Genomic DNA, 13,708 nt, shown 5'->3' on the forward strand with positions numbered 1-13,708 from the left:
AGCAGAGAGTAGTGGTAAATGGTGTTTTTTCCAGACTGGAGGGAAGTATACCGTGTTCCCCAGGGGTGCGTGTTGCGACCACTGCTCTTTAATATATATTCATGACCTGGACTTGGGTATACAAGGCATCATTTCAAAGTTTGCAGATGGTATGAAACTCAGAAATGTAGTAAACAATGAGGAGGATAGTAATAGACTTCAGGAGGACATAAAATGGACAGACAGACATGAAATTTAATGCAGAGAAATGTGAAGTCATACATTTTGGTAGGAAGAATGAGGAGAGGCAATATGAACTAAATGGTACAATTTTAAAAGGGGTGCAGGAACAGAGAGACCTGGGGGTGTACATACACAAATGAATGTGGCAGGACAAGTTGAGAAAGCTGTTAAAAAAGCATATTTGATTCTTGGCTTAATTAATAGAGGAATAGAGTACAAAAGCAAGGAAATTATGCTAAACATTAATAAAACATATGTAAGGCCTCAGCTGGAGTATTGTGTTCAATTTTGGGCACCACAGTTTAAGAAGGATGTCAAGGCCTTGGAGAGGGTGCAGAAGAGATTTACTAGAATGGTACCAGGGGTGAGGGACTTCATTTATGTGGAGAGACTCCAGAAGATGGGGTTGTTCTCCTTAGAGTAGAAAAGGTGAAGAGATTTGTTCAAAATCATGAACGGTTTTGATAGAGTAAATAAGAAACTGTTTCCAGTGGCAGAAGAGTCGGTAACCAGAGGACACGGATTTAAGGTGATTGGCAAAAGAACCAAAGGGGACTTGAAACATTTTTTTACACAGCGATGGAATGCACTGCCTGAAAATTCAATTGTAACATTCAAAAGAGAATTGGATAAATATTTGAAGGGGGAAAATATTTACAGGGCTATGGGGAAAGAGCAGGGGAGTGGGATTAATTGGATAGCTCTACCAAAGAGCTGGCACAGGCACAATGGGTCGAATGGCCTCCTTCTGTGCTTTATCATTCTATGTTTCTAAGAGGGGAGGCACTGGGGTCAGGGGGAGGCACCTGGTACGCTGTATTGGGCACCCATAATTTAGGAACAGTATCAAGGCCATGAAATGAAGAGAGTTATTGAAGAGACATTAAAAAGTGGGGCTCTGAAAAGAGTAGGATAGAGAAGATTAAGTGGGGAACTCATTTAAATGTTCAAAATTATAGAACTTTGATAAAGCAGATGAAGAAAATTTGTTTCCAGGGTTTGGTTAGTCAGTAACTAGAGGTCATAAATTTAAAATTGCTAAAAGAACAAAGTTAGAGACAACAGAAACTTTACAGTGGTAAAGAGAATCAGTAATCTCTTTCACAAATGCGATGGGCTAAATGGTCACCTCCTCTGCTGATTCTAGGTGCTGGGTATTGATTGTATCTTAAGTTGGGTGTGTAACACGCATTGATTGAATTTTGATTAGGTGGATACTCGGTGGGCACTAATTGAATCCTCGCATATGGGTTGCATTGTGGCAGTTTGTTGAGTATTAGGTAGTGAGCAGGCATTGACTCTGGTGTATATAGTAGTTACTGATCTTGTATAGGGCAGGGGTTCTCGACCTTTTTTGCTTCTGAGGCCCCCCCCCCCCCCTCCACCCCCTGCTGTGTTAACAAAATTCCATAGACCCCCTGTAACAACATGAGTATTTTTTCTGCTAAAAATTCTCTCGGTGCTGCTCCCACTCAGCATGTAACTGCTGCTGCTATCCCAGCACTGCAGAAAATACTGGTCCTCGCACCCATCACACTCCCGCTTTCCCTCCACCTGAGCCCCAATCACCTGACCCCCAGTCTCCCTCTTTTCTCCTCAATCCCCAACTCCCTCACTGACCTCTTGGCACATCAGCCGGTCCCGGTTCTCTGCTTGATTGTCAGTCAAGTCTTTTTCCCCTCCCTATCTCCAATATTTTTATAACTAATAAACAAAAGTGTACAATAAAAATGAAAAATCACAATTTTTAAAACCCGTATGATTTTTCTCCCAAATTGCTCGCACTTACTAGATTAATGGTTTGTTCCTGGTGACTCCAGGACAATCCTGGAAGGTTGAAATCCTAGCTGGAGGCCAACATTGGGTGTGAGCAATCAGGTCTTCTCGTGATTCCCTCCTTGGTAGAGCAAGACTGCTAACACTCGGTATCGGCTCGCAGGTGACGAATGAATGAGGCTAGGCACCAAAGGGCAGCCAGCACCCTTGTAACTACGTATACTAGTGTGAGTCAACACTTTGAAGACAGCAGGAGAGAAAATGGGGGGAAATATTAGACAGTGCAGAATATTTAAAGGAGTTTGCAAACTCTCAGTTTTTGCTGGTAATAAGTATCAATCCTAATGTTGACATATTCCGCTCTTCTTCCTCCATGATAACAGCGACTCCCAGCAGCCCCTTTCCTCCTCGTAGCTGCTGCCTATTTTCTTGCCTCATTGTCGTTTGATTGGCAATCACGACCGCACGAATAACAAAAATAGGACCAAAAAAATCAAATCTTCAATGGAACCGATGTATGCGCGTGCGTACCTGGTGAGAGGAGAGTGGAGAATGGAGAGCTCGAGCCGGGGGATCTGTGCTTAGTGACCAGCGACCGCTGCCCCTCTCCCTTCTCAGCGAGGGGACCTGGGCTCAGTGGCAGCTATCGCCATCCTCGCACGGATGTTTGGGAGGGGGAAAACCGAGGTCTGAGTCGGAACCAGAGCTGCCAGTTTGCTCAACTCGATCCCAACATTACGTGACTTTTTTCTTCTTTTTTTAATTCTGATTTCTTTTTAATCCCATACCCCTTGGCGGAGCCCTTGAAATGGGGCTGCAGACCCCTGGTATAGGATACATTGTGTATGTTCTTGACTTGGGTATGCAGAGCGTTGATAAAATCCAAGGTATCGGATGTCAGGAGCAGGATGTGGGTATGGACCGTGGTCAGAGGAGGTACCAGACATCCTGAGTTTGCTTTCAATGGCGAACGAACTGCGCTGTGCTCAGTTCTAGTCTCCATATTACAAAAAGGATATAGAAGCATTGGCGAAGTGCAAAATAGATTTACAAGGATGATACAAGAACTGAGAGGATATAACTATTAGGAAAGAATGAACAGGCTGGGGCTCTTTTCTCTAGAAACGCGAAGACTGAAAGGTGACACTGAGAGAGGTCTTTTAAAATTATGAAGGAGTTTGATAAGGGTAGATGTAGAAAAGATGTTTCCACTTGTGGGGGAGTCCAAAACTAGGGGTCATGAATATAAGATAATCACTAATAAATCCAATAAGGAATTCAGGAGAAACTTCTGTACTCAGTTGTAAGAATGTGGAACTCACTACCACATGAAGTGGTTGAGGAGATTAGCATAGATGCATTTAAGGGGAGGCTAGACAAGTACATGAGGGAGAACGGAAAAGAAAGGTATGTTTATCGGGAAAGATGAAGCAAGGTGGGAGGAGGCTCATGTGGCGCATAAACATCAGCATAGACCTGTTGGGCCGAATGGCCTGTTTTTATGTTGTATAATTCAATGCTGTATTACTATGTTCTTTTATTCATTATCTAAACTCTCAGATTCTTTTATCTATGCACTGTCTTCGGCCAGTTTTGTTGCTTTCTGCTTGAAGTCTAGGCTACCCAGTACATATTGGATTTAAAACCTGGAAGAATTCCTTGTTGATTCCATCTGCTTCTTTACAGGTCCAGATTTTTTTTTACATCGGATATATGGCACAGAAACAGGCCATTCGGCCCAACCAGTCCATGCCGTCATTTATGCTCCACTCGAGCCTCCTCCCATCTTTCTTCATCTAAATCTACCAACATAACCCTCTATTCCCTTCTCCCTCATATGCTTGTCTAGCCTCCCCTTACATGCATCTATACTATTTACTTCAAGTCCCTGAGGTAGCGAGTTCCACATTCTCACCACTCTTTGGGTAAAGAAAGAAAGACTTGCATTTATATAGCGTCTTTCACGACCACCGGACGTCTCAAAGTGCTTTACAGCCAATGAAGTACTTTTGGAGTGTAGTCACTGTTGTCATGTGGGAAACGCAGCAGCCAATTTGTGCACAGCAAGCTCCCACAAACAGCAATGTGATAATGACCAGATAATCTAAAGAAGTTCCTTCTGAATTCCCTGTTGGATTTCTTGACAACTATCTTATATTGATGGCCTCTAGTTATGCTCTTCCCCACAAGTAGAAGCATTCTCTCTATCCACTCTCAAAACCTTTCATAATTTTAAAGACCTCTTGGGTCACCCCTCAGCCTTTTTTCAAGGGAAAAGAGACCCAGCCTGTTCATCTTTTCCTGATATGTATAGCCTCGCATTTCTGGTATCATCCTTGTAGATCTCTGCATCCTCTCCAGTGCCTCTCTATCCTTTTTATAATATGGCGACCAGAACTGTACGCAGTACTCTTAAGTGTGATCTAACTCAGGTTCGATACAGGTTTAGCATAACTTCCCTACTTTTCAATTCTATACCTCTAGAAATAAACGCTAGTGCTTGGTTTGATTTTTTTATGGCCTTGCTAACCTGTGTCGCAACTTTGTGATTTGTGTATCTGTACTCGGAGATCCCTTTGTTCTTTTACCCCACCTAGACTCGCACCCTACAAGTAATAAATTACCTCCCTATTCTTCCTGCCAAAATGTAATACCTCACATTTATCTGTGTTGAACTTCATTTGCCAATTTTGTCACACTTCCAAGTGTCCGCTGGCTGCTGTTCTAACATATCTATTAAATGATCTACTGCTGATGTATTCAGTAATCTAGTTTACAAATATTTCCTGACGCCTTTTGTTGCTTGATTTCCGCAGACTCCTTGAGTCTGATGACTGCAGTTGTAATCGGATATAAAAGTACCCTTCCATTAGATTGTTTCTGTTGACTAAATGTTGGAAAATTGGAAGCATTAATTGTGAATTTCTTGTAGGCATGCTTTGCATCACTGGTCAGTCAAGACTATGTGAATGGTACTGATCAAGAAGAAATTCGAACAGGTGAGACTCCCTGAAAGAATGCATGTAATATAAAATATGTTTGCACAACATGAATCTTTTGTTCAGTTAACAAAATTAGACTTGTCTATGCACTTCATAGGTGTTACTTTGCATAGTTTAAGGGATGTGTGTTAAATTCTGTGTTTGAATCAAGGCATGTTATTTTTAAAAATAACTTGTATTCAGACCTGAGATGCAGCAGTTGGATTGATTATGAAAGCTCTTAATATAAAGGCCCAAAAATTGCAGTCGGTGGCATAGCACTTGCTTTGTGCGCTTGATGCCCCACATATAGATTTGCTGTTCAATGCTGCAGAGTTGTGCGCAGCGCATTGCCCCACTTGCCTGGATGAGTGCAGCTCCAACAACACAAGAAGCTCGACACCATCCAGGACAAAGCAGCCCGCTTGATTGGCACCCCATCCACCACCTTAAACATACACTCCCTCCACCACCAGTGTACCGTGGCTGCAGTGTGTACCATCTACAAGATGCACTGCAGCAACTCGCCAGGGCTTCTTCAGCAGCACCTCCCAAACCCAACGACCTCTACCACCTAGAAGGACAAGGGCAGCAGGCGCATGGGAACACCACCACTCCCAAGTTCCCCTCCAAGTCACACCATCCTGACTTGGAAGTATATCGCTGATCCTTCATCGTCGATGTGTCAAAATCCTGGAACTCCCTACCTAACAGCACTGTAGGAGTACCTTCACCACACGGACTGCAGTAGTTCAATATGGCGGCTCACCACCACATTCTCGAGGGCAACTAGGGATGGGCAATAAATGCTGGCCTTGCTAGCGATGCCCACATCCCATGAATGAATTAAAAAAAATCAGAGACCAGGAGTGCAGTGTACAGCCTATGTGTAAGCGAAGACACGACCACAAAGTCTGTCAAAATTAAACCACGCCCACAGAAACTTCTTTCAGCCTGTAGCAATGAAATTACCTTTTAAAGAATTTTGAATCATTTTAACAACTTTTGAATTATTTTAACAACTTTTAATTAAACGACATATTGTTCCTTAATAAATTTAGATGCAAGTATTTTAGAGAACATTCACGTTACATATTTCATTGTGAGACAGTTACTGAATGCATTAAACGAAAACAAATAGAGAAGATAGAATTGTTGGCAAAATATGTAGAACTACACAGTTACCAAAACGAGTACTTGGTTTTGTTTAATATATCAGCATTTTGCTATACTTGTGACAAAATACCAACATACTGCATTTCAAAAATCAATATCTGTATAGAAACCCTTTGTTCTTTATTGAGTCTTTTACACAATCATGTTTCACAGACAATATCAACACCTTTGCCTTTAAATTTTCTTTATCAGCATTTCCCTGACACAAATTTTAAAAGTTCCTATATTTTTATTTGAAATATGAATTCTCAAATTCTTTGTAACGGAGCATGAATGTAACTTGCACTGCTATAATTAGTGAAAACAGGTGAATGTACATCGTTAATAAATAAATCCAGTAGGCAGCAATTGAAATGTTATTTGCAACCATAATAGCACATAACAGGAAAGCGAGGCCATTATTTGCAATGCCACCAATTCTCTGATATCAGGATCAGACGTGATGTGAATTTTGCTGCATTTGGAAATATGGAAACATAACGAAGATTTAAACAGTAACGCACATGCCAACTTGATGTCACCCACTGAAGCTTTAGATTTAAATAGTGTGGGGAAAGTTAGATTTGTACAGGTAATGCAATGATTAAGTATCATGACGACTCCGGTAATTTTTTATTCGTTCCTGGGATGTGGACGTCACTGGCAAGGCCAGCATTTATTGCCCATCCCAAATTGCCCTTGAGCAGGTGGTGTTGAGCTGCTGCCTTGAACCGCTGCAGTCTGTGTGGTGAAGGTACTCCCACAGTCCTGTTAGGAAGAGTGTTCCAGGATTTTGACCCAGCGACGATGAAGGAACGGCAATATATTTCCAAGTCAGGATGGTGTGTAACTTGGAGGGGAACTTGCAGGTGATGGTGTTCCCTTCGCCTGCTGCCCTTGTCCTTCTAGATGGCAGAGGTTGTGGGTTTTGGAGGTGCTGCCGAAGAAGCCTTGGCGAGTTGCTGCAGTGCATCTTGTAGATGGTACACACTGCAGCCACAGTACGCCGGTGGTAGAGAGAGTGAATGTTTAAGGTGGTAGATGGGGTTCCAATCAAGTGGACTCTTTTTGCCCTGGATAGTGTCGAGCTTCTTTGAGTGTTGTTGGAGCTGCACTCATCCAGGCAAGTGGAGAGCATTCATACTCCTGACCTGTGCCTTGTAGATGGTGGAAAGGCTTTGGGAAGTCAGGAGGTGAGACACTTGCTGCAGAATACCCAGCATCTGACTTGCTCTTGTAGCCACAGTATTTATGTGGCTGGTCCAGTTAAATTTCTGGTCAATGGTGACACCAGGATGTGACTTGCCACTTATCAGCACAAGCCTGACTCTCATCCAGGTCTTGCTGCATGAAGGCATGGATTGCTTCATTATCTGAGGAGTTGCAAATGGAATTGAACACTGCAATCATCAGTGAACATCCTGACTTTTGACGTTATGATGGAGGGAAGATTATTGATGAGGACACTGCCCTGTGGAACTCCTGCAACAATGTCTTGGGGCTGAGATGATTGACCTCTACAACAACCACAACCACCACCACCTTCCTTTGTGCTCGGTATGACTCCAGCCAGTGGAGAGTTTTCCCCCTGATTCCCATTGACCTCAATTTTACTCGGGCCACTTGATGCCACACTCGGTCAAATGCTGCCTTGATGTCAAGGACAGTTGCTCTCACCTCCCCTCTGGAATTGAGCTCTTTTATGCATGTCTGAACCAAGGCTGTAATGAGGTCTGGAGCCGAGTGGTCCTGGTGGAATTTAGAATGCAAAAATCCTGAACTTGTGGTCAATTTCAAAGGCAGTATGACGGCGTACTTCGAGTATGCCGTGATACCAACTGCAAAATCTGCCCGAATGTGTTACATTCTGTGGAAGAAACTCTTTTCAAAGCATTCTTGCATTGTTACAAAGATGGCATGATCTATTGTAACGATTACCTTAAATGATCCTTTTGCAACATAATGCTGAATATGCTACTCAGAATCATATACAGGGGCCAACATCTACTTTTGGACAGTTATTATTTGATGGTAACAGTGACCTAATGATTGGCAAAGGGAGATATGACATGAAATATGACAGGTTACCATGCAAGTGACAAATTTGAAAATTACCCCCAATATTCTAACTGCAGCCTAACTAATGATTTGTACAGCTTTAGCATTACCTCTTTGTTTTTGTATTCTATATCACCATTTATAAAACCTAGAATGTCATTCATATTTTTACATCTCAATCAACTGTCCTCACACTTGATTGAGGAGTGGGTGTTCCTGCTTGTACTTATAATTTACTGTTCAAAATAATATGTTAGCAACATTAAATGTTAGATGTCACAGATTTATTAAGCATATAATAATGAAACTTACACTTAATGGTAGCACTTAAGGCCAAACTTGCGAGTTTTAGCCAGAGAATTCAAACACGTTACAATTCTGAGCCAGGTTTTTCAGGTTGATCAGACCTTAATCGAATTGTAAAATATGTGTTCCAACACCCACTTTTTATACCTTTTTCCTTACCCCCTTCTATGTGGCAATTTGCATGTTTCATAGGATTACCTAAGACAACTCTGTAATTTTAATGAGCTTGTCCCTTCAAGGCCTTCTAATGAATGAACAGATGAAGCTTCTCTGCCTGTATTAGATCACTGGAATGTCTTTCAATCATATTTATTGCCTAAACTGACCATTGCTTCAAGGTCAGTCTTATTTCAACAGTTCAGTGGTCACTGCATCTAAATTGACTTGTGCTTCCTCATTTAACAGCTAAAGGATAATAGTGTAAAGAAAAATCAATAGCAGTATAACATTAGCAGACTTCAAATCATTCTGATTAACCCTTTTCTTAGAGACTTTTAAAGATTTATTTATCTAAACCTTAATTTTATCAACAAGCTTACTTTATAGCACCTTACTGAATATTCACTACATTTTCTTTATCAATTATTTCCTCAAAGAACCTTATTACATTTATGAGATATGACTTGTCTTTTACCCGCATCTGTTGGTTGTCCGTAATTAAACCCATGTCTTTCTAAGTGAGTATTACAGGAAACTGTGATATCCGGCACCGACGGGACCGGCGTGTTGCCGATCTATCAAAACTGCCGGACACACACAGTTAATGTTGAAGCATACGGAGGTTTTCATCTCTGTTTCTGACAACAAACACTGTTGCTTAGCAACAGCTTCTAAAGAATCGGCTGCAGCTGCAAGCATCTCTAGCTGAAGCTGTTGCTATAGCTACAGACCTTGCAGTGGCTGACTGGGGAAAAAAAAGAACAAGATCTAAAAAAAACTTACAGAAAACGGCTCCTGATTTTTGCCGTTAGATCGAGTATTCCGGACATACAACCTCCGATTAAACCAAAGTTTCCTGTACTTTAATCCCATATTACGGCCCTAGGTGCTAACGCAGTATTGATGTTGGGCAGACTGATCTATAGTTACCAGTTTACTTCTTTCTCCATTTTTAAACCGAGGTGTTGCATTGACAACCTCACCCCAGTCTTTCCATATCTAAGATTGTGGTCAGGGCCTCTGCTATTTTCTCTGACTTTCCTCAGCATTCTCAACTGCCTGCCATCAAGGTCCAGTGCCTCTTCCACTTTGAATTCCAGCTTTTTCAGTGCTACTTCCTTATCTATAGTTATCCTATCCAATTGCTCCACCTCCCCCACTTATCATTTCATTCCACTGTTGCACTTTTGTTGTTAAAAAAAAAAACAAGGCAAAGTACTCATTTAATAAAAAATAACAACAGAAAATGCTGGAAAAACTCAGCAGGTCAGGCAACATCCGTGGAGAGAAATTTGAGTCAACTCAAATTTCTCTCCACGGATGTTGCCTGACCTGCTGAGTTTTTCCAGCATTTTCTGTTGTTATTTCGGATTTCCAACATCTGCAGTATTTTGCTATCGTACTCATTTAATATTTCTCTTGTGCCTTCGCCTCCATACAAGGTTATCCTTTTTCACCTCTTATTAGCCCTAAGCTTGCTTTATCCATTCTTTCACTTGTATGTTTATAAAATCCTTTACTGTTTCCCTTTGGTCTCTGTCAGTCTTCCTTTCTGCTTCCTCTCTTCTGTACTGTGCTTTTTTTTGTATTACTTGCTGTAGATTTGTCATTTCTCTTCAATTAAAGAACTGGAACTTTTATCAGGGTGATGACAGCCTTGGCTCAGTGGTAGCATTCTTCCCTCGAGTCAGATAGCATGGTTCAAGCCCAGCCTCGAGACTCGTGCAATAGAGCACATAATCTAGTCTGACACTTAATGAGGCTGTGCTGTACTGTTGCTGGATGTGCTCACTACTGCACTGAATTGTCAGCCTAGATTATTTGCTCTTTCGGATGAGATGTTAAACCAAGGCTCCATCTGTGGTGGAAGGTAATAATAGCTCCCATGGCAGTATTCAAAGAAGTGTGGTTTAAACAGAGTGCTGCGAGTTGTGTGAGTCAGGGAGTCTTAACTGTTTGCTAAAATCAAACTTTTGTTTCACATTTACTGTGACTGTCTACTGTTTAAAATCTAAATTTCCCAGCTTTAAGCAGGGTTATAAAGGGATATGCAAGGCCTACAATTCAGAACAACAGAAGGCAGTTAACTAGGGAAACTAGATTAAACCGGTTCTGTAGCAGAACCCAGCAAGTTCCTTTGTTTCAGGACCTATAAAAACAGGTTTTGCAGTGCGATTTGCACTGAGCGTGGTTTGAACAGAGTGCTGCGAGTTGGGCGAGTCAGGGAGTTAGGTGAGGAGTGGAAGGAGGAGCTCCCTTGCTTCGCCTTTGTTTTTCCTAACTTTTCACCCTGTAGGAATTGGTTCTTACTTTACACCAAGGAAAGAGTCCGAGAGCGGGAGCAGTCAAACAACAACTGCAAAACCGCTAAAGTGACGTCACAACCAGGGAAGGAGTTGATTGGTAAGTAGGACCTGGTGAGTATTTCTACAGTCCAGTCGTTAAAGTAAAAGTAAGGTCTCTAGTTTAGAGTAAGTAGTGTTTAAAGGGAAGTAAGGTCCCTAGTGTATTTAATGTTCTTTAATTTAAAGGACGTAAAGGGAGTAAATTAAGGGTAGGACATGGCAGGGCAGCTCGGCAGCGTGGAGCGCTCCTCCTTTGCTATGTGGGAAGTCAGCGACACTTTAGGTGTCCAGGGCGAACACCTGTGCAGGAAGTGTCTCCAGCTGCAGCTACTCGAAATCCACGTTTCGGAGCTGGAGCTGCGGCTGGAGTCACTGTGGAGCATCCGTGAAGCTGAGACCTTCGTGGATAGTATGTTTAACGAAGTGGTCACACCGCAGGTAAAGAGTGCACAGGCACACAGGAAATGGGTGACTGCCAGACATAGTAAAAGAACTAGGAAGGTAGTGCAGGAGTCCCCTGGGTCCATCTCCCTCTCCAACAGATTTTCCGTTTTGGATACTGATGGGGAAGATGGTTTCTCAGGGGCATGCAACAAGAGCCAGGTCCGTGGCACTACGAGTGGCTCAGCTGCACAGGAGGGGAGGAAAAAGAGTGGGAGAGCAATAGTGATGGGGGATTCTATTGTATTGACTTGGATAGAGAACTGGTTGGCAGATAGAAAGCAGAGAGTTGGAATAAATGGGTTGTTTTCCGAGTGGCAGGCAGTGACTAGTGGGGTACCGCAAGGATCGGTCCTAGGACCCCAGCTGTTCACAATATATATTAATGATCTGGATGAGGGAATTGGATGTAATATCTCCAAATTTGCAGACGACACAAAGCTGGGTGGGAGGGTATGCTGTGAGGAGGATGTTGTGAAACTCCAGTACGATTTGGACAAGTTGGGTAATTGGGCAGAAACATGGCAAATGCACTATAATGTGGATAAATGTGAGGTTATCCACTTTGGTGACAAAAACAGGAAGGCAGATTATTATTTGAATGGCAATAGATTGGGAGAAGGGGACGTGCAAAGAGACCTGGGTGTTCTCGTACGACCAGATTTAGGAACAGCTTTCCCAGGGCTGTCATCCTACTGAACTCCACAAATAAACTCTAAAGCCTGCACATCTGCCAATGCACTTTATTAGGGTCATATTTATGTTAATATACTACAAGCCAAATGTATGTTGAATGTTTAAATGTCTTAATCCAAATGTACACACTCGGGAGCCGCAAGCCTACATTTCGTTGTACTACACTTGTGCACTAACAATGACAATAAAAGTTGATTTGATTTGATTTGTGCACCAGTCGCTGAAGGTGTAAGCATGCAGGTGCAGCAGGCGGTTAAGAAGGCAAATGGTATGTTGGCCTTCGTAGCAAGAAGGTTTGAGTACAGGAACAAGGATGTCTTGCTGCAGTTGTACAGGGCCTTGGTGAGACCGCACCTTGAGTATTGTGTGCAGTTTTGGTCGCCTTATCTGAGGAAGGATGCTTTTGCCATGGAAGGAGTGCAGCAAAGATTCACCAGGCTGATACCTGGGATGGCAGGAATGACGTATGAGGAGAGATTGTGTCGATTGGGCTTGTACTCGCTGGAGTTTAGAAGAATGAGAGGGGATCTCATTGAAACTTATAAAATTCTGACAGGACTGGACAGACTAGATGCAGGAAGGATGTTCCCGATGGTCGAGGAGTCCAGAACCAGGGGTCACAGTCTAAGGATAAAGGGTATGCCATTTAGGACTGAAATGAGGAGGAATTTCTTCACCGAGAGAGTGGTGAACCTGTGGAATTCTCTACCACAGAAGGCAGTTGAGGCCAATTCATTAAATATATTCAAGAAGGAGTTGGATATATTTCTTAAGGCTAAAGGGATCAAGGGGTATGGGGAGAAAGCAGGGACCGGGTACTGAATTTGGATGATCAGCATTAACACATTGAATGGTGGAGCAGGCTCGAGGGGCCGAATGGCCTACTCCTATCTTCTATGTTTCTAACATGTTCTCGTAAAGGTCAAGGGAGGCTTTTGGCAGATACAAAGGAGTAAAAACAGTGGAAGCCCTAGAGGAGCATAGAAAGTGCAGGGGGGTACTTAAAGAAATTAGGAGAGCGAAGAGGGGGCATGAAAAAACACTGGCGGGCAAAATAAAAGAAAATCCCAAGGTGTTTTATAAGTATAGTGAGGGCGAGAGGAAAACCAGGGAAAAAGTAGGGTCCATTAGGGACCAAAGTGGCCATCTGTGTGTAGAGCCAGAAGATGTAGGTGAGGTTTTAAATGAATATTTTGCATCTGTGTTCACTATGGAGAAGGGTGATGTAGGCATAGAAATCAGGCAGGGGGATTGTGATATACTTGAACAAATTAGTATTGAGAGGGAGGAAGTACTAGCGGTTTTAGCGGGCTTAAAAGTGGATAAATCCCCAAGGCCTGACGAGATGTGTGAGGCAAGGGAGGAGATTGCAGAGGCTCTGACACACATTTTCAGAACCTCTCTGGCCACAGGGGAGGTGCCAGAGGACTGGAGAACAGCTAACATAGTATCATTGTTCAAGAAGGGTAGTAGGGATAAACCAGGGAATTACAGGCCAGTGAGCCTAACATCAGTGGTAGGGAAATTATTGGAAAAAATTCTGAGGGACAGAATTAGTCTCCACTTGGA

At 42.6% G+C, this 13,708-nt stretch overlaps 1 protein-coding gene across 1 annotated transcript in view; it reads left to right on the plus strand.

Annotated features, from left to right (window-relative positions):
* Positions 1-13,708, plus strand: part of med28 (mediator complex subunit 28) — a 40,475-nt gene that overhangs the window by 8,208 nt on the left and 18,559 nt on the right. Inside the window, exon 2 of the mRNA XM_085966738.1 lies at positions 4,931-4,997. Coding sequence (XP_085822864.1) covers positions 4,931-4,997 — 67 coding nt within the window. The remainder of the gene's footprint in view (positions 1-4,930; positions 4,998-13,708) is intronic.

Source organism: Somniosus microcephalus, chromosome 2 (assembly GCF_052327205.1).
Source record: "Somniosus microcephalus isolate GS21.2 chromosome 2, FLI_Smic_1.0, whole genome shotgun sequence".
In the NCBI taxonomy this organism is placed as follows: Eukaryota; Metazoa; Chordata; class Chondrichthyes; order Squaliformes; family Somniosidae; genus Somniosus; species Somniosus microcephalus.